Source organism: Tachysurus fulvidraco, chromosome 13, assembly GCF_022655615.1.
Source record: "Tachysurus fulvidraco isolate hzauxx_2018 chromosome 13, HZAU_PFXX_2.0, whole genome shotgun sequence".
NCBI classification, from domain to species: domain Eukaryota; kingdom Metazoa; phylum Chordata; class Actinopteri; order Siluriformes; family Bagridae; genus Tachysurus; species Tachysurus fulvidraco.
Window position 1 is genome coordinate 20,369,143 of NC_062530.1, and position 21,534 is coordinate 20,390,676.

At 38.5% G+C, this 21,534-nt stretch overlaps 3 protein-coding genes across 7 annotated transcripts in view; 2 read left to right on the forward strand and 1 right to left on the reverse strand.

Moving 5' to 3' along the window:
- The window catches only part of btbd11b (BTB (POZ) domain containing 11b), a 57,002-nt gene extending 50,345 nt beyond the window's left edge, over window positions 1–6,657 (reverse strand). The window contains exon 1 of one of the 3 annotated variants that reach the window (XM_027161830.2): window positions 5,384–6,657. In XM_027161830.2, coding sequence (XP_027017631.1) covers window positions 5,384–6,254 — 871 coding nt within the window. In that variant the 5' untranslated portion in view covers window positions 6,255–6,657. The remainder of the gene's footprint in view (window positions 1–5,383) is intronic. The other 2 variants (XM_027161828.2, XM_027161829.2) reach the window with 2 other exon arrangements.
- A 2,436-nt stretch (window positions 6,658–9,093) lies between these two features.
- Window positions 9,094–19,242, forward strand: cry1b (cryptochrome circadian regulator 1b). 3 transcript variants are annotated; one of them, XM_047822646.1, is made up of 11 exons: window positions 9,102–9,732; window positions 11,723–11,831; window positions 12,836–12,978; window positions 13,480–13,664; window positions 13,813–13,901; window positions 14,214–14,369; window positions 14,575–14,886; window positions 15,579–15,730; window positions 15,928–16,130; window positions 16,694–16,792; window positions 17,027–19,242. In XM_047822646.1, exons 1-11 carry the CDS (start codon window positions 9,575–9,577, stop codon window positions 17,125–17,127), a joined length of 1,707 nt encoding a protein of 568 aa, XP_047678602.1. In that variant the 5' UTR covers window positions 9,102–9,574; the 3' UTR covers window positions 17,128–19,242. The 3 variants fall into 3 exon arrangements, with proteins under 3 accessions (XP_047678603.1, XP_047678602.1, XP_027017763.1); XM_027161962.2 differs by having other exon boundaries at window positions 9,108–9,732; window positions 14,229–14,369; window positions 17,027–17,878; XM_047822647.1 differs by lacking the exon at window positions 16,694–16,792 and having other exon boundaries at window positions 9,094–9,732; window positions 17,027–17,880.
- Window positions 18,255–21,029, forward strand: zgc:153031. Its single transcript, XM_027161964.2, has 6 exons — window positions 18,255–18,392; window positions 19,192–19,241; window positions 19,772–19,877; window positions 20,019–20,145; window positions 20,526–20,641; window positions 20,853–21,029. Exons 1-6 carry the CDS (start codon window positions 18,292–18,294, stop codon window positions 20,953–20,955), a joined length of 603 nt encoding a protein of 200 aa, XP_027017765.1. The 5' UTR covers window positions 18,255–18,291; the 3' UTR covers window positions 20,956–21,029.
- The last annotated feature ends 505 nt before the right edge of the window (window positions 21,030–21,534 follow it).

A 21,534-nucleotide genomic window follows, 5' to 3' on the forward strand; every position in this document is an offset into this window, starting at 1 on the left:
AGATTTTTAAACAGACAAAAGCAAATGCTTATGCGAAATAAATAAGTATGCTTATATCAAGTATATAATATTTGTCATATCCATCTATTGAGAAAGCCTACGTGAGCCTGTGTACATTGAATGTGTGAGTGAGACAGTATGTAATAAATATCTCACTGTTTTTCACAGTAGAGTAATAATCTATCACCCACTGTCCAGACCTGCCACTTCACACTGGGAACCTTCTGTTACTGGGCTCCAACACAGTATCTTAAATGCCACTAGAAGCTTGCAGGAGGAAATCTACTGTACAGATAACACACTAGTATGCCAAAACTGGGAATCATGCAACAATCATGGATTCCATGAGGCATGATTTATAATAAAGGCAGTGAGTTATGGAGGTGAGTTTACTTTTCTCAAAGAATCAACAGTGGTAGCTTTGTGGTGCTGGGATTTGCACTTCCTCCTTCTTTTTCCACCATCACACACAGTAAGGCAACATTGGAACATCCCCAGTTCCTAGCAAACTACACCACCAGTTTGACTAGTCAGACTTCACATTTTATTTCTCACACAGCACTTCCATCTGGCAGCCAGTCAAGTCTGACAGGATTCACCTCAAGGAGGGTGAAGATATGAATGTATGATCCGATCACTGTCTATCCTTTCTCACCGTTTCCTTATTTAGACAGCTTCTTGGTTTCCGAAAAAATGTCATCTCTGGCGTCCTTTTTAAGTAAAACTTACAAAATTATAAGAAAAACAAAAGAACATGTAAAAGTTCTTAATAACAGAACCTTTACATTTACAGCATTTGGCAGAACCCTTATCCAGAGCAACATACAGAAGTGCTTAAGTCTCTATCATTGGATACATTAACTCTGGTTCACTATATACTTAAGAGACCATGAGTCTAAAACACTGTTCAAGTTTACATATATGCAACAAACAAGAAAGGAAGTGCTAGTTGAAGTGTTTCATGAATAAGTAGGTCTTCAACCGTCGTTTACCACGGTTATCACCTTTACCACCTCTCTCAGTTCTATGTTCGATATCTACCAACAACAGGCCTCAATTATTAACATTTTTTAGCAAAGTTGTGTGTTTGCATTTGCCAAACTGAACTAAATATTCGATTTGAATTGAAAGTTATCTTGATTTAAACATAAATAAAACGACATAATTTAACAGTGTATTTGAAAAGTCCAAAATCTGCACCCGAAGGAAAAAAAGGCAAATTAGATGAGGTGAAAAGAAAACAGTCTGACATTAAATAGAGAAAAAAGATATTGACCCAATGTGATTGTAGCAATCACACAAAAAAGCACATAATCACATAATGTACGGTTATGTGATTATATATAATAGTTAAATGCTTTATTTATTTATTTGTTTGTTTGTTTGTTTGTTTGTTTGTTTGTGTGTGTGTGACTCAGATTGTGCCAATGAACTCTCACAGTGGCATATTGGAAATGCAAGAAGTGTCACAGGAAGCCTGATGATGGCACACTAAGGAATATACAGCACATTGCAGCTTGAGGCATACCAGACTTATTGGGCATTTTATGCTGGCTCTAATAAAGTGTCTGCACAGCATTAAAAGTAGATGCCATGGAAAACAGAACAAACCTTTACACCGTCTGAGTCACTGCAGTCCTACTTCAGTTCATACAGCAGCATTCTAAATTCAATGACTGGTTATATTCGTCTTCATTTATACAATTGCTTGCGTGCTTGCTTTATTTTTTACGTTTGTGCCTTTCGAATGAACAACAGGGTGTTATAAACTGTTCATTACATTTGTGCACCTGAAATACGTAGCTATTTAAACTTGACAGTGACATGCTTATGTAAAAGTACAGTTAGTAATCACAGTTTATACGGTTTGAAGCTGATCAATCAAGCTTGATAAATGAGGCCCATTAATCTCATGTAAATGAGATGAACAAGTGTCTGTCAAACTTTTACGTTTTAGCATTGAAGTTTTCAGAATATTCTCAGAAAAACTAGTTTCAGAAAAAAAAAACTGCACTGTTAAGAGTCCTCTGTTTGACTTTCTACATAAACCCATAAAGGTTTTCTAAATTGCAGAATTGCAAACATTCCATTGCAAACAAAGTGTAGTCTAGAACTTATATGTCTCTGAGCAAGGGTACTGAAGTTATCAATGTCATCAATTTGTCAGAATGTTTGAAAAAAAAAAAAAGGGGTCAACGCTGTGGGCATTCCTATATTTTATTCAGAGCTATTTATTGCTAACATCAGTCTGATATGGTCACACTAAAGATATACTGGTAGCTACCTATGTAACAGATATCTTCCAGAGAAACTGATATGCCTTTCCCATTTTGATCACAAATCATACATCAGGGAAGGAAATGCTTGTCAAAAAAAACGATCCCTGCAGAGAATCACTGTTTATTTTTTACAGTGAGTAATGCTGCTTCACAGCTCCAGGGTCTCTTACTTGACCCTGAGCTCAGGATATTGTTTGTATATGTGGCTTTTCTCTGGTTTCCTCCACCTTCTCAATAACATGCCAGTAGGTGGTTTGGGTATGCTGAATTATAAATGTGTGTATGCATGATGCGCTTCGATGTACCGCCGTTATTAAGGATGTATTCCTTCCTCACACTCAGTGTTCCTGGAATGGGCTCAGGATCTGTGAACCTGACCAGGATAAAGTGGTTACTGAAGTAAAATGAATGTATTAACATCTTCGACCTATTTGACCTCCAGACACTGCTGCCAGAGTGAAGCAGAGTTTTAAGCAGTGCATAAAATAACCACTGTAGCAATTAATGAGATTAAGATCAGGTCCATGAAAACCCATGGCCCTGGAATAGAGTTATGTTCAAACATACACTGTACAATAAATAACTTTGTCTGTACACTGCCATTGAATATCTCACAGCTATATTAGTATTATATTAGCTGTGACATGCCTGGACTCTCTTAGACTGGCTAATACACACATACACACCCTTCAGTGCATGGCACAGAGCAAACATAGCTACACAATAGACCTGTGATACTAAGCTGCCTACGTCTGCAGCTGCCCCTCAGCCCCCACATCTACTGCAGCGAGGTGGAGGAAGCCTACGTTCCTTTGTAGAACATTAATGCATATGCTTTGTGGAGGTTGAGTATGACTTGCATATTACAACACTTCATGAAAACAGTAACATGTGTATATACACAGAGAATACAGTCACTGACCTTATTAGTAACACCTGTACACCTGTTCATTCATGCAGTTATCCATTCTGCCAATGGCTGGCTGCGGCATAATGCATAAAATCGTGAAATTCATACAAGTCAAGTAAACAATAAGGCAATGTTCATATCAAAATCAGAATTAGGAAAAATTACATTTCATTGACTTTTTACCATGGCATGGATACTGGTGCCAGACAGACTCTTTTGAGTATTGCAGAAACTGCCTGATGGGATTTTTTTTTTATAGAGGTTTACATGTTGCAAAAAAACAACAACATAACATTCAGTAAGCAGCAGCCCTGAGAGAAGAAATGCTTTTTTGATTAGAGAGCTCAGAAAAGAATTGGCATACTGGTTACAACTGGCAGGAAGGCTATAGCAATTCAAATAAACACTTTTTACAACTGTGGTGAGAAGAAAAGCATTTCAGAACATGTCGAGCCTTGAGCTGCATTCTCTCAATAGCAAAAGACCAGCTCATGTTACACAGCTGCCAGCCAAGAGACTACGTTGTGTACAAGCTTACAGATTAAGGTGAATCAATGCCACATGATAAGTGTTCCTACTGTAATAAAGTGGCTGATGAGTGTGCATAAAATCCATTGGTCTGTAATGTTCTTCGTCATCAAACATAAACAAATGATAAATATGTTCAGGAACAAAAAGTGTTAGCTTTCCTATTTTGCATAAAATGCAAGTCTATGCATGGTGTGTGTGTATATATATCTTATCCCATCATTATAATAACTGTGATGCAAAAACTGGTGCAGTGACAGATGGAGAATAAGCTCATCAGCAATAATCACCCTAGCCTGAAGATTGATCAAGACTCCTTTGAATATATCTTTTGCCTCGTCTGAATAACATTTGTGATGGTAATTATAATGTGGTTTAAGAACCACAGGAATGTCAGTCCTAGAATGGGAAACTGGGCTGAAGCATGCACAACTTGATTATGTCACTCCCCACTGAGGAAAACTACATGTTTTTCAACACAGAGATGTCAGCCATAGAGTAAAGGACAGTGAGTCATTGGTCTCCAAGTCATGCCAAACCAATCAGTCTGATAGAATGACTTCAGCAAGTATACCTCTTGTAAATTCTGCTTAAAAAACATCTTGTATACATTTTGTTTACTGAACACCTAAATAAAGTTTTTTAAGTACAGTCCGAACACATTTCAACTGGTACATTTAATTCAGAGAAAGGCTCCACAAACAAACATCTGTGGTCACTGCCTTTAAATACAGAGCTATAAAACATCCCTGCTGCCATACCCACTCTTTCAAACACATGTAACTCAAGAGAACATACACGGGCACACGGGCACACACACACACACACACACACACACACACACACACACACACACACACACACAAAATCCAAGCTTGTGTTATTGTATATCTAAGACTCTGAATCCCTGGACTGTAGCCTAAATGTCCGTTTGCACAGTACAGTCACACACAAACACAAATGATGTCAGTGCTTGGGCAAATGGCCCAGGAGATCATTTAACTGGATAAACATAATAGCAGGGTTCCTTGCAAGGTCCATTAAAAACAGAAAAAGATAACTTAGGTTCTCTTGGGGGGAAAAGGCATTATATATATATATATATATATATATATATATATATATATATATATATATATATATATATATATATATTAGTTTTAAATATAGTTTTAAATAATAAAAAACATTAAACAACTAAAAACTTCTATGTTTTGTATTAAATGGCTGTCATTTGTGTGAACTGATTATAATCTACATGTACTACTCTATATGTGCACTTTTTCTTTTCTTTTTGCTAAACTAATAAAAACCAAAGGTCCTGAATGATCTTCCATTGTTACTGAGGTTGTCCTGCCAGTTAAAATGCCCATTGAATCCTTGTGGCAAAAGTTCTTGAAAAATGATAAATGGTCCTAAAACAGCCCTAATTTCAGTTTTTTGTTTGTTCTTTCTTTTACATAAGGGTGTTTCTGATGACCACACACATGTGATATTATATTTATATTTTATGTAGAGACTTTATGATTCTTGAGGTTGTCTTAAAAGTGCGCCCTGTTAAATTGTCCTCCTAAAGTTTGAGTGTAGAGCCTTATATCTAAAATATTTACTTTACATTGGAGCAAAAAAACCTGTTGCTCTTGTCCATAACTTTTTTCTGACTTACCACTTGCATTTTTGCCACATATGAGGTGCTGGTAAGGTTGAAGGAGACCGTACAACTCCGAATCGTTGTTGATAGCTTGCTCAAAGGCCTCCACAGTGACCGTTGCTGGCATGCCGTTGCCCTCCTCCAAGAACGCGCTGTTCAGGACGCGACTTACCACCTCGCGGAAGAGGCTCTCCATGCAGGCGGCCAAGTAGATGGCGGCGTGTTCGTGGATCCTCGACGCCACGCTGCTTTCCACCGTCCACCGAAAGAATTTTCCGATATTGAAAACGAGCCCGCAGCGCTCCGACTTGCCGCAGCTGTATCTGTCCTCTGTGCTCATGGTGTACCTGGAGAGCGCGCCGAGCGCAGCGGCAGCGCAGTTCGCCGCGAGGGTCCATGAGAGCACGATTTTGACGGCGCTTTGAACTTCGTACCTGGTGCAGCGCGCGTAGCGCAAGCTCAGCCGCCGCGCCTCCATGGCTATGCGCACCAGTGCACGACTCAGCAGTGCCGAGAGGCTGGCGAGCAGCTCGGCACTCGAGTCGGCGCATCGCGGGTCGCCCTGTTTGGCGAGCACTTCTTGCACTTCCGCAAGGCTCCACGGCACCTCATCGAGCTCGGGCAGCCTGGCGCAGTGGCCCTGGCACTCCAGCGTCTCGCCGTCGTCGACTGGTGCGGCGTTCACCGTGTCCGAGCTGCCGCGGCGACTCCGCATGCGGTCGGTTAGGCGGCAGCAGTTTGCTCCATGCGCGTACGGTGCGTGCGCCTCGGGACAGCAGCACAACGACGAGCTAGATGACCTGAACGAATCCGCCGCGCCGCCGTAACCCGAGTCGAGTGTCAAATCCTCCAGGGTCCTCGTGACCGATTTAGCCCTCTTCGCCATGGCTGCACCGCATAGTGTCCCGCAAGCTCGGCGCCAACAGATATAAAGTTCAGGCGAAAGAGAAGATTGAGTGCTTCTATATAAACAATGACTATCAGCAGGTAAAGAAAGTGAAATAAAGAGCTCAGACGGTTTGGGGTGATGTTGAAAGTCGCCTGCAGCGGTGTGTATCGCGCGCTCACTGCACCGTGGCAGTGGAAGGAAGGAGGGGCCATAAGAGAGATGATGCCTACATCCAAAACACGCGTGTGAAAACTGAACCACTATAAACAAGTAGTCTTTGCGACGTCGAAAATCACATGCAGCCGTACTAAACCCCTACTAGTAGATTACACACCACTTAGTGCTGCATTATTATATCTAATACTTATAGTCCTGATATTTGCCTTAAATGATCCTAGACCGTGTTTCATAACTTGTCTTATATTACATCTTTCAAAATAAGCTATCTGTGGTCTGGATCTTTTCCTGAATATCAAGAGTTTAGATTTAAATACAATCGCCACTTGAATGAACAACACATTAAATGGCCGTTTTGTCCTTGAAAGCCACATCAGACAGACACGTTGTCTATAGGCAACTAATGCATCCTATGTGCCATACATGTCTATATAGATATATACAATCAGATGTACTTTATTGATCAACAATGTGCTTGTTACTCTGTTTAAATACAACAAATGTCTCGAGAAAAGTGATATGGATCAGATGAACACCTGGCCAAGGCAACAAGACTCTTCTTAATTAATAATTAATTAAATGCATAATGTATTACATATCCTGAATGGCGTATTTCTTGTGGGCTGAAAAACATTTACATTGCCTGTCAAGGTCATTTATTTCTTCACGTGAAGATGAAGATTAAAATGCCATTGACATATTTAGGAATTAGGGCAGACTTACTAAACACATAAAGGCTCTGAAAAGAAATTATGCAACTCACAGTTCCTTAATATTTTCAGGAGAGAACATGGATTCATTTCTCATGATCAGTAACTAGTAAAATAAACTGCTCTGTGTAGCATGGTCTTAAGAACATTGTCAGTGTTTACTGTCACGTGGTAGTAGATATAAATATGATAAAAGTGATTTCTAATGGAATACGCAATCCACACATAACATTTTCTCATCTAATTTTTCTTTTGCGCACCTTATTCTGCGCGTTAGCTTTCATTTCTGATGGTATCCTGCCATCTACTGTTCACTGATCTCACCTCCAGAATTGCATTTTTAGGCATAGGAAATGGTAGAAAAAGTCCAGCATGTAATAGTTTCGTATAATAAAGAAAGTTGGTTAACAGCAACTTTTCAGCATCAGTTAAATGCGATGCAAATTTTCCAATTTCATCCAATTTAGATTTACCATATTATTAGCCTACCAAAATACATCCTATATACATAGGATTACAGATAAAACGTACAGAATTGGCACATAATACAGAACAGAATTAAGATTAAGAGAATAGATACAGAGTAAGAATAAAAGTAGCAAAGTTGATGGAATCAACAATGACTATTATACACAAGTACAGCATTAGACCCTATTAAATTTGTATATTGTATTTGCCTTTGTCTTTAAGTAACCCACATCTAAATCAATGCATTTTAATTACAGGATGAAGGACTGAGGAGCAGACTGAGGAGCAGATAGAGGAGTAGACTGAGGAGCAGATAGAGGAGTAGACTGAGGAGCAGATAGAGGAGCAGACAGAGGAGCAGATAGAGGAGCAGACAGAGGGGCAGACAGAGGAGCAGACAGAGTAGCAGACAGAGGAGCAGATAGAGGAGTAGACTGAGGGACAGACAGAGGAGCAGACAGAGTAGCAGATAGAGGAGCGGATAGAGGAGCAGACCGAGGAGCAGACTGTGTTGCTGTTTCATAGAGAACCTTTTTAGACCTCATATTCAATCTGTTCTTTGCTACCAACAATATGTTAAGGTCTAAGAACCAAATAAAAAGTAAGATTTGCAGATAGACATATTTAATCTATTAAAAAATAAAGGACAACGAGGCTAGCATAATTACTTGAGGCTAATCTAAATATTTGAACACACTTATGTGTGGTTAAAAAATCAATGACCACAGCTACTGTATATAATGCACAGTTCTTGCTTTGTCTTGTTGTCTTATCCTGCATTTTACTATTTAGTGTAGTGTTTAGTGTTGATTAAAGAACTATCCTGAACTCAATTACCACAACTCATATGAAGCAGCATCAGATCTTACATCCTGACGTAATCCTTTGCATTTTAAAATCTAAAAACATGACAGTGCTAAATTATTCTCTAACTCAAGCATTTTCATAAATTGATGATTTACCTGTCAAACCTGCAATTCTATGGAATTTTCACAAAATAAGTAAATATGGGAAAACTGTATATATAAAAAGCCATCCAGTTGAATGGAGTCTAAATAAACATGACAATTAAATATAGAGAAAATGTATTTTATTTTGAAAAATCTGAAAATATTAATAAATAGAATATATAGTTTATATTTTATATGTTTTTATATGTTATATTTTATAACATATAGTTTATATGTTTTTTTTATCTAGGTTTAATAGACTACCTTGAAACATTTAAGCGTCAGTATCTATAAAGTCCTTTATTAGATCTAGACACTTATCTAGACACCTGTCGAGATACAGAGTCGAGTGAAAGGGTCGAGTTAAAGAGTCGAATTGAGAGTAGTGTGAAAGAGTCGAATTAAAGAGTCGAGTTAAAGAGTCGAGTTCTGAGTCTGTAAATCAATTGTTATATACATTGTCGTTTTTGTGGGCGAATATTCTGATCTTATATAATGGCGTTCCTTGATTTATTATGGACGTGACTGCGTCCACACTGTAACAACGTGACATGCAGTTATGCGCATGTGCGGCGTGGACCAAGCGTGTGGGCGGAGTCTGACTCTCTAATGCTCGAGCTGGAATAAAAACAGCGTCTGTTGTCAGAGCTAAAGCTAATACGCAGCTAACCGGCTACTGGCTGTCACTATCACAACATAAACACAAAACAAACCATTTTTCTTCGTGGAATTCGTCGTCGTTTTGTTCCAACAGCTTGTTTATTTATTTATTAATTTTTACTAAAGAACCAACAGAGCGAATGATATTCACTGTAGTAATATTACAGTGTTTATAAAGTCCTGGAGATCCGACAGAAGCCAGGACATGGACAACGTTTTCCTCGAACAATGTTAAATTACATTCACAACAAAGCCTGGTGTGATCCTGTCTGCTCCAGTAGACTTGTTTAACTTAATCTAAGAAGTCTCTGTATTCCGAGAAGCCTGTCTGAAGCACTGAAAGAGCGGAATAATGGTGATGAACACGGTCCATTGGTTCAGGAAGGGCTTGAGGCTGCATGATAACCCTTCACTCTTGGAGTCTATAGAAAGAGCGGACACTTTACGCTGTATTTACATCCTTGACCCTTGGTTTGCAGGTTCATCCAACGTGGGAATCATTAGATGGAGGTAATACATCTAGTTCACCCTGTAAATCCACTATTAAAGATGTTAAAATGACCACAATTTTGGATTTAACTTGTACTCGTTTACTAATGTACCCCAGAGGTCCTTAGTTCTAATCCTGGAGTGCAGGAAAGTGATTTTCAGTTATAAGACACATGCTAATGTTGGGAGTTAAACTCATCAAAGTGTGCTGGGGTTTGTTCCAGCAGCACTGAAACTGACCTCAGAACAGCATCTTTTGGGGATGCTGATTTTCCTCCCCTTTAAATGAACACTTCTGACACTTCTATCTCGTTTTGATCGTCGGTTATACGCAGGGAGAGCTAATGAATCAGTATGAGTAAATTTACATTTGGTTTTCAAGGTTACTGATGAAGTACTTTCTGTAATTTCTACGCCAAACCCACCGAGATCTTTCAAGGCACACAAGTCAGCTTTAAGACAGCTACTGGCTTATGTTGTGTAAGCATAAATCACTTGCATGCTATAATTATAGTTATATATAATAATTATGATAATTTGTACCCAAATACTGAGTCGAGTGTAGGATTGCATTGATATGGTACAGCCGTGTGAAAGAACAGTGTCAGTGTAGAGCAGTGGGAGGTTTTAGTGGGAGGTTTTACTCTCACAGTCTGGTGATGACATAACATGGAGCAGACCCACGTCTCCCACCCTGGCACAGAACAGATGGAACTGGGTCATTGTGTCAACATTGGCAGTTACCACATTCCGTATGTCCGCGCTGACCTACTTTTCCACATCTTAATTGCTGTTATCCACATACACACATCATAACTTGACACTCCCGCTGCTGGAACACACACATGCACACACGCACACACAGGCATACAACAAGGATTGGTATGTACTTGCCATTAGAGCTTCAGTAGCACAGTATACCTATCAGATTCTCTTAACATGAAAGAGCTGGAGAATAGATGTGCTGTTGACTGTTATGCTCTTTCAGTGTAAGAGACTTTACTATTAAATAATACAGAATAATAACTGTTCATTCCCTTGCAAATGTCTTGAGTAGTATATCTTTTTATGCAAGTTTATGAATTATTTCAGATATGCACAGGTTACATTTGTCCAAGATGCCAATTGCTCTCTATAACAATGAGCTAATTGTTTAATGCAGGGGAACAATTATGTTTTTTAAACATTTATAAAACATGAAATCTGAATAAAAGCTAGCCGGAAGGAAAACCCCTGTTATACACTGCTCACAGTAAATATGGCCCGTCAACTTTGGGTGGGTGGGGGTGGGGGGAGCGTCGTAGCTAAATGAGGTTTGAGTGGATCAGACATCTTTGGGATGTCTGCGGTCAGACTGTACTGGATTCTGCCCTGCTGACCCAGTCTCAATGTGATGCCCCTGAGAGGCCAAATGAAGTACAAATGCAGCTCAGACAGGATTTAGCCCTTATGAGGCTAAATATGCCCAAGTCCCACCAGGACAAAATCATCCTAGACCTTGTTGAATAGTGAAGGACATGTGGCATTGTGTTGAAATTATAGTAAGAATGAACTGACCAGAGGACTGGGAACAGAGGAGGGTGACTTGTGTGCCACTTATAAATATTCATTCCAAGTGTTAATTTATCCATAGGGACAGGAGTATCACACATGTAGGTGAAGTACTATAATGCCTAAAAAATCTTAATGGAGGAAGAAACTCTATTTCTTTTTCATTCAAAACCCACTTATTCTTCAGAGCAGTCTGGTAATTTCTCTAATAATCCCTTTAGTTATATGGTAGCTGGATTCCCAGATTATTGCAAAGGTTTCTGTTTGCTTACAGGCTGGTATAGTAAAAAAAAAAATACTTTAGAGACCCCATGTGATAGGAGCATTGTCAAGCATACATGCCATTCATTTTAATGTTTCTAAACTATTTTTAAGCTTTTGGAAATGAACGTACCCAGAACTAGCCAATAACATGACTGTTAACTTCCTGGTGCTGCTCTTGTCCTTTGCTTTATTTCAGGTTTTTGTTGCAGTGTCTGGAGGACCTGGATGCCAGCCTTCGCAAACTCAACTCTCGCCTGTATGTTATTAGAGGTCAGCCCACTGACGTTTTTCCAAGGCTTTTTAAGGTAATGAAACTTTCTAAAAGTCATTAGCTACTTTTATGTTGTTCTTAATTTAGTGCCCTCTTTACAGCTTGGCCTGTTTTTTCCCCTAAAGTGAGACAGACAGAATACATGATGTCATTTATCATTTTTAATTTAGCAATGAATAAAAAGGTAACAAACAGTTGCATCCTGAAGCAACATGAACCTTACTTAATAAAGGAAAGCTTTCCTTTTTTCCCTTAGACTTTTATACATGAATTTGTATGTGTGTGTGTGTGTGTGTGTGTGTGTGTGTGTGTGTGTGTGTGTGTGTGTGTGTGTGTGTGTGTGTGTGATCCAGGTGTTTGAAGAGTTGTTGCTGGATGCAGATTGGAGTGTGTTTCTTTACTCACTTTTATAGAAATGCAGATTATAGATAGGCTGTCAAGAAGCTGTGTTTTGTGCATAAGCATGAATTAGGTGTTAATCTGCAATACTTTTGTGGCAAGCAGATCTATGAACCTTTTTTTTTTTTTGGCCACTGAGAGTATATCGTTTATTTAAATAAATTGGAGTTCATGATCTATTGAGATTTAAGAGATTTCATTTTGTGAGAAAGCTCCGTTGGCTTAGTGGTTAGCACGTTCGCCTCACACCTCCAGGGTCGGGGTTTGATTCCCGACTCCACCTTGTGTGTATGGAGTTTGAATGTTCTCCCCGTGTCTCCGGGGTTTCCTCCGGGTACTCCGGTTTCCTCCCCCGGTCGAAAGACATGCATGGTAGGTTGATTGGCGTCTCTGGAAAATTGTCCATAGTGTGTGATTGCGTGAGTGAATGAGAGTGTGTGTGCCCTGTGATGGCGCTCCGTCCAGGGTGTATCCTGCCTCGATGCCCGATGATGCCTGAGATAGGCACAGGCTCTCCGTGACCCGAAGTAGTTCGGATAAGCGGTAGAAAATGAGTGAGTGAGTGAGAGCTTGATGCTCTTCTCAGGGTTCTAATCTTGAAAAATAAAATACACAGATGTACATTGCTCTTTATTGCAGGAGTGGAACATCACGCATCTTTCGTATGAGTATGACTCTGAACCATTTGGGAAGGAGCGAGATGCAGCCATCAAGAAACTGGCCAACGAGGCAGGGGTGGAGATCGTTGTTAGAATCTCCCACACACTCTATGATCTAGAGAAGTGAGTGTATATCGGTGCATATTGCCATATGGCTCGTCATCTTTTTTACATTTGTTCTTTTTGAAAGCACTTTTATTCCAAGTAAATTGCAAGTGAGGCAGTCCAATTTTAAGCATGGCATTGAACAGTTGTAGATTGTGGGTATTGTTGCATTTGAGTTCACAATATGCTGGTCACCAGAAAAAAACTATAACTGCAGAGCTTCTGCTATTACTCTTAGTCTTTAATACAAAAGGGCACATTTGTTTCTTTGTTTCTTAACAGTTTATATTTTCTTTAGGTAACGGTATATGGTTATCTGCAATATTATTGTGTCTAATTAAACATAAGTGAAAAAAATATTCTAGAGTATAATGATTAATATACATGATATATGAATAAATAAAAATCTTTGTAAAAATAATCATAAAAACAGCATATGACAAAATCAGTTTTTGAGTATGAACGTATGTACTTCATCACCACTTGTTCTATTTCTCTACCGCCTCTCTCTTATATTAGGATCATTGCACTGAATGGTGGGCAGCCCCCTCTCACCTATAAGCGCTTCCAGACGATTATCAGTAGAATGGATACTGTAGAGATACCAGCAGAGACCATTACTGCAGAGATATTCAGCAAGTGTATCATGCCTATCGGTGACAACCATGACGAGAGGTTTAGTGTGCCCTCACTGGAAGAGCTTGGTATGAATTTATTTATTTACTTGATGTAAATAAGTGTGTGTGTGTGTGTGTGTGTGTGTGTGTGTGTGTGTGTGTGTGTGTGTGTGTGTGTGTGTGTGTGTGTGTACACTGTACACCTTCTAGTTCCTAACGTGTCTTTTTGGTGTAGGCTTTGAGACGGAGGGTCTTCCATCTGCTGTGTGGCCAGGTGGAGAGACTGAGGCTCTGACTCGTCTAGAGAGACACTTGGAGAGAAAGGTGAGCAGAGGCGACTGTCGGAGAGTGAATCATCTTGGACTTGATTTCCATTTAATACAAATGATATGCCTTGTCAGTACAGAGAATGTCTGGAGTGAATTGAAAATACTAATATAGCAATATGGGTGTACATTCCATGCTGTATGCATTTAAGTATATTGATGTACTGTAAGAGTACATCTGCCAAGGCTTCATAAAGGCAAGTAGTGATATGGTGTTCTGGCAGTGCTGAAGTTCAAGGTTGTTGGACAGTGATTTCTGAAGCAAAATCCCAAATTCTTAATCTTGTTTCTTTATGATTTTTCTTTATTGATCTCTTTGGGGAAGGCATGGGTGGCAAACTTTGAGCGTCCCAGGATGAATGCAAATTCATTACTGGCCAGCCCTACAGGTCTGAGCCCTTATCTTCGCTTTGGCTGCCTCTCCTGTAGAGTTTTCTACTTTAAACTCACAGACTTGTACAGAAAGGTGAGCATAAGACTACAAGCTGTATTTTGTTTGACTGTATCTAAATACAGTAAATGTATGTAGTACATAAATATTAATATAACCATTTTGTGTCAGTTTCTTGCAATAATTTTGTAACAAGTATATTTATATATGATCTCATCTGTCAACATTAGTTCCTAACATTGCTTCAACCGTTCATCAAACATTTGTCTGTCACTGTTAGGTAAAGAAAAATAGTGCACCTCCACTGTCTCTCTATGGCCAGCTGCTGTGGAGAGAGTTCTTCTACACTGTTGCAACAAACAGCCCACGCTTTGACAAGATGGAGGGAAACCCAATCTGTGTGCAGATCCCATGGGACCGTAATCCAGAAGCATTAGCAAAGTGGGCAGAGGGCAAGACAGGTTTTCCCTGGATTGATGCAATTATGACCCAGCTGAGGCAGGAGGGGTGGATCCATCATCTGGCACGGCATGCCGTCGCGTGCTTCCTTACCAGAGGAGACCTGTGGATCAGCTGGGAGGAAGGTCTCAAGGTGAGAAGAGGAAGACGTTTGTTTTATTATTTTGTCACATATCCATAAACCCATGTAAAAAACACTATCAGCATGTACACATTTTATTGCTTTTCAAAGGTTGAATCAGATCAAATAAAATCTATAAATTTTTTTATTTTTTTAAAACTGTTTTAGAGTCTTTCATAAAATAATGTTAAGGTACAGAGCGTTTGTTTTTTATTTTGTTAATTGTATTTAAAGATAAAGTTACATGTCTGTCAGTAAATATCAATAGGTTGTATCAAAAAGCATTGGTTTATTAAAGTATAAGACCAAAATATTTGATCCAAGATTAGTCTCAGCATGTGATCATGTGTCACGTTGGTTCTCAGGACCAGTCAATCAGGAGGGAAAACAGTTTTGTCATTGCAGAGCTTTTTAGAGAGCTGAACAATCAAGTAGAACTTGAATGAACAATCTCCTCCCTAGACATGAGCTGTTGAAGTTACATCAGGAAAAAGTATTCATGAAGATTTGGCAAAGTTACAGCAAATTACAGCTGCTGAATATCATACCATGATATTCATGGTATGATATGTGGGCAGAGGGCATGTGTTACCTTGAAACACAGCGTTTGTGTGTGTGTGTGTGTGTGTGTGTGTGTGTGTGTGTGTGTGTGTGTGTGTGTGTGTGTGTGTTTGTGTGTGTGTGTGTGTGTGTGTGTGATCCAGGTGTTTGAAGAGTTGTTACTGGATGCAGATTGGAGTGTTAATGCCGGCAGCTGGATGTGGCTCTCCTGTAGCTCATTTTTTCAACAGTTCTTCCACTGCTACTGCCCGGTGGGTTTTGGTCGCCGCACCGATCCCAACGGAGACTATATACGGTAGTATTTCTCACTGAGTTCTACTACGTTCATATAATTTCATGCTTATGATGCTCCTTTTTGTACTGGGTACAAAATTATTTTGTACTGGGTAACTTACTACTAAGACTTAGTAATATTGGTAGACTATACTAAGTATTCCAAAAGCCAAACAAAACAATTATATGAAGATTTTTTGTGTGTGTGTGTTTGTATAGTCGGTATTTGCCTATATTGAGGGGTTTTCCTGCCAAATACATCTATGACCCTTGGAATGCACCAGAAAGTGTACAAAAGCTTGCCAAATGTATCATTGGGACACACTACCCTAAGCCTATGGTCAATCATGCCGAAGCCAGCAGAATAAATATTGAGCGTATGAAACAGATCTACCAGCAGCTGTCTTGCTACAGAGGCCTTGGTGAGTATTGGAAAGATGGTGTAAATGATTCTTTTAGACAGTGTTCATCTTGGTATTGGATTATTAGCTGTTGGATTGTCTTTCGTTAAAAGCCACTAAAGATTTTTAGTTACCATGAAAGTATGTATTGTATTGTATAGTATAGTGGTGCACTGCTTGTGTACTACTATATAATACATGCTTACATGGTAACTAAAAATCTTGCCTGGAAGCCCATGGCTGGGCATCCAAGAGAGAAATACTGATCTGCTTTTAGGGTAGGAGGGATAGCCTTCCTTTCCCTAATAGATCAAAATAACATTATCCAGTTGTGGGCATCATGTATGTAGAGTAGTATAATGCTGAGGTAGTTATCCTTATCCTCCAAATACATTTAGCTCCATTATTATTGAGCAGCTGTAAAAATGTGGTGACAGGCTTCATGTGCCTCCGAGGAAGTGCATGTTAACTAAACCTAAACCTAGCTGTTATGTGACTATACCAAGGACTAGCCAGTGGAATTGGCTTATTTGGGATGGGGAGGTAATTTACGATAGTTTTTATTACTAATTTTATTATTTCAGGGCTTCTGGCCTCTGTGCCATCCAATACCAGTGAACAGGTTGAAGGTGCAGGAGCAAGTCTGAACTCTGCAGACAGCACACAGGGAAGCAATGGTGCAGGTAATTTCACTAAAATAGTTACTGCATAATACCTTTACCAGTCATAGCAAAGCTCCTTTAGAAAACATCTGATTATTCTGGGAGGTTATTTATGTCCTTGGAAGCATTATGAAATCTAGAAATACAGGTTTCATCTTTCTTTAAAAAAGATCAGATCATCACCACACCCATGTAAGGGAACATTCTGTACTCCTGTGGTGTCAGCTGACTGAATTATTATTTGTTTTTTTTTAGGCCGAGGAACAACCACTCTGAAGCGACTTAGTGAAGAGCTATTATCAAGCAACAGATGCAAGATTCAGAAACCGAACAATGACGAGACACGCTTACAGTGAAAAAAGCACATACCTCTCCTCAAACTGCCAGCAGGATTGTAGTATTCTGAACTTTTTACATCTTGCTTATGTGCTTGTATCACTTTTACAATAATATGTACCATGTGTGCTTGACCGTAATGCTTAAAGTAAATCTTGATATGTGGCTATATGTATAATACACTATACATATTCACATTATACTGTATTATAATACTTGAAATCACATTTTTAGAAAAAAAAAAACATTTGTTCCCTGGTTTTATGTATATTCAGCTATATGTCCATGCACTAAATCTAAATTCATACGCGTCCTTATCTACATTCCAGATCAGTGTGTAAATATTTGCATGCATGATTTTTTTCATATATTGGTATATCTGTGCCATAAGGATGTGCAGTGTAAACACTTGCCATTGTGTTGTTCCTGTAATATGTCAATACAAAGCAATGAATGTGTTTATTTTGATGTTGCCGATAATAATAATATTAATATCAATAATAATCGCATCCTAAAAGGGTCTCACCTTCTAACATGGCTAAAATGCTTATTTTTGTGTAAAGATTTAGTGACTTGTATTTGAAGTGTGTGGCTTCTAGTCTGTTTTTGTAGAATTACAGGGACACTATAGACTACAATGTGAATATGCATGTACTTTTCTGGCTCATTGGCAGACTTATATTTTTATATTGAAAGCAATACCATTTTTGTCTTTTTTTATTTGTGTATGTTTTATCAATTGGCATTAAATAATACATTTGTAATGTAAAATTTTCCTGGTAATTTAGGCCATTTGACTTGGAGAAAGTGGCCTAACTTTCATTGGGGGATGAGTTAGGAAATGTCCTGCTTTAGGGCAAAATACAACATCACCATCACCTACTCAAATTTAGAAACTCCCAGAAATACCAATATTTATTCAACATAACCGGTTTTGTCCCAAAAGACTTCTGATCAAAGACTGAGTGCTCTGAATAGGGCGTAGAAGGCAATGTTACTCAAACTAGTGCCCTTTGATGAGGATTTGAAACGTAGCACACGTGTTGCCAGATTGATGCGTTACCATCTTTTTGCAAGATAATCGAAGGATTCACGCTCATTCTGCGAAACACAAGTCGGTTCATGGATAACATCCATGTTGTGTGCAGTGTGTGTGGTGGCCGTGTTAAAACAAACAAACCAACATGAAACCGAAGGATGAAACACCGAAGCCGATTCGGCTGATAGCTGCGGCGTGCAGAAATATGGGAATAGGCAAGAAGGGTCGCCTTCCGTGGAGTCTTCCGTAAGACATCATTAAGGATTATAATATCTATGGTCAGAGTGACGCGGCTGTATTGTACTGCTGTTTGTGTAATATTTATGAATGGGCGGTGCAGCAGTTCAGTGGCTTATAAAATATATTATACTGTTATACTCAACATGGACTGGACAGATGTTTAGGTTAGGGTAGGATAGGACAGGACAGAATAGGGTAGGATAGGACAGGGTAGGTTAGGATAGGATAGGACAGGGTAGGTTAGGATAGGACAGGACAGGGTAGGTTAGGATAGGGTAGGATAGGATAGGTTAGGATAGGACAGGATTGGATAGGATAGGATAGGATATGATATGATAGGACAGGACAAGACAGGATAGATCATAAGTTAATGTGTTTTCAGACATGAATTTATGTTACAAAAATGAATGGAACCTGACTCTCTGGTGTTTCTTATTACCTTAGTGTGTGTTCTGAATGTCTCTGGGTTTCTCCTAGTTTATCAACAACATAACATGAGTGGGGGGAAAGTAAAAGGGGTTGGGGTGAGAGATAGAGTCCATTCCAGCTCAAGTGCACAGTGGTCATTAAAGCAAAAAAAAAAAAAGAAATATATTAAATACTAAGAAATACTCAAATTCATGTAAATATTTCAGAGATTCTCTAAGTTTGAGATTCTCTAGAGATTTTCTAAGTTTGATACACCATCTCTGATTTGGTGGTAATGATGAAACTTTTGAAAGAAAGTATAATTTTCAAGTACAAGGTGAAAACTGAATCCCAGTCTCTATCTCTTTTTGGAAAACAAAACAAAACAAAAAAACAGGACAGAGTTTCAGTTCTTTTTGAATACCATCACGGCTGTGTGTACATCAGGTGAGTAGTGCACTCACATATATGTTATCTGTTTGCTTGCACTTTGCTGGGTTCAGTGATCAAACAAATAAAGAATGATGTCTGTATTTCCTTGTGCAACTCATTTTGCAGTGATATGTCTGGGTAAAGTGCGTTCGTTGCACCTTTGAACACAAATGTCTTCAATCCATTGGTCCCTTACTCACTGAGAGTGATTATAATAAACCCTTAAGTGTACAACCTTGACATAAAAGCTCTATTTGTTCCCAGTGATAGTCCATATGCAAAAAAAAGTAGGCAGTACCAAGTTAGGCACATATTGAAGTCATTACTATTAGCTTAGCTCAAAGGCTCCAAACCCTGGTCCTGTAGTACACCCTTTCCTGCACAACTGAGCATTTTATTGTCGAAACTCACCCGCTTCAACTCTGGTTGAAAACTGATTGAATTTGGTGTTAGGACAAAAGGGAAAATGCTAAAACATACAGGACAGGGGATGGAAACATGACTCTTAGACAAATCATTACATGAATCTTAAATGCACATCTTAGGAAAGAAGAACCTGATCATATGGGGTAAATACAGCTGGTTCTCCTGCCCAGAGAGTGTTTTCCCCCTGGCCAACAGCCTCAATGTAGTTCTGAGCAAAAAGCTGAGGTAATATATTTTATTACATTAGCAAAAATATGAATCATGTTCAAGCAGTTCTTTTACAAATTGTGCATTATTGTGCTAAAGTAGTTTTGTAGCTAGGGCATTCCTTAACATTCCAGAAAGCCAGATGTTTTTCATTCCCAGGTCTGTCCCAAAGCATGCTCACTACGTGTGTGAAGAGTTTGTCAGTGCAGTTCATTTGGCCTCCCACCCTCCTCTCAGTGACCTTGTAGAGACCATTTGGATCTTAGGAGGAGCTAAAGTGTACAAGGTGAAAATTAAATCACAAATATTATTAGCTTTTGATTAATATTCGTAGATTTTTTTTGTCATCAAAAGTGACTTAAATCCAAACAAAGAACTTGAACTAGTTAAAGATTAAAACTTGATTGTCAGTGCTAATATCAGTTTTAAAATGTTAATAGATTCATAACAATCATATAGTTATTACAAGAATACTTCACTGTGATTTGTAATATTGCCCTGAATTGGCTCTTCACACTTTTGGAACACTTTATGGAAGTTTCCACATAATTTTGATCATATAATGTATGTTTTGGTATAATCATCATATCATAAACCCATTGCTCTATTCATAAAGCATTTCCACACTTCAGATACAAAATAATCCATTGAAATATTTCCTCACAGGAAGCTCTGGAGCACCCTTGGTGTGACCTCATCTACCTCACTGACATCATGGCTGACTTTGACTGTGATGTTTTTTTCCCAGATTTCGACCAAAATGTTTACAGGAAACAAAGCATGTAAGATAGCTTTGTATTTTTGGTGAAAAGTTTGTATCTACTTAACCCAAGGTTTTGTTTGTCCCAGCACAACAGGCTAAACACTACTATTTCTTAAATACTTCTACAACAATATCTTAAATAGTATTGTTTTTTTTGTCGTTGTTGTTTTTTAAAGTTTTCCAGATATACCCAAGCCATCTCTAAACTCATTATTCATAATTTAATTTAGTTTCCCTGGTGTGCCAAATGAGATTCAAGAAGAGAATGGCATCAAATTTCAATTTCAAGTCTTCAGGAGGGAAAACTGCAATAAGAAGCTGCAGCTACAATAAGAAGATGGAAGTGTTATTTTTATCAAGTGTGTCTCGGTGCATACCATGTAGAAATAAAAAACATTTAGCCTTTTTTTTTATGTCAAAATTTTTATTTTTTTTATTGCATAGTGTTATTTAACTCACAGAATGATTATATATATATATATATATATATATATATATATATATACATATTGTATTTACTGTACATATATTGTATATACATACAATATTTATATATATATATATATGGATTAACTGAAAGACTAGAAATACTGAGCTTCTCCATCCTACAAGCATGAAGTGCATTAATTTTCCAGTGAAGTTAGGAGCTCTTTGTCGTTCTGCGTTTTCCCCACAATACTTGAATGAATTATGTTCTTCAAAAGATTTCTGTAATCTATTTTATTATGGATAGGATAAATATCCAAAGGTGCATTGATTAATTTGGCTGGACAGTTTCAAGCAGAATATCGATCTACATCTACTGTTATATTTGTTATATTTTTTGGGCTTTGTATGGTTATGTGTCTGATGGATGTGTGAAGATTCAGGGAAACTTGCTAGACTGATCTCCAAAACATTTTCAAATCATAT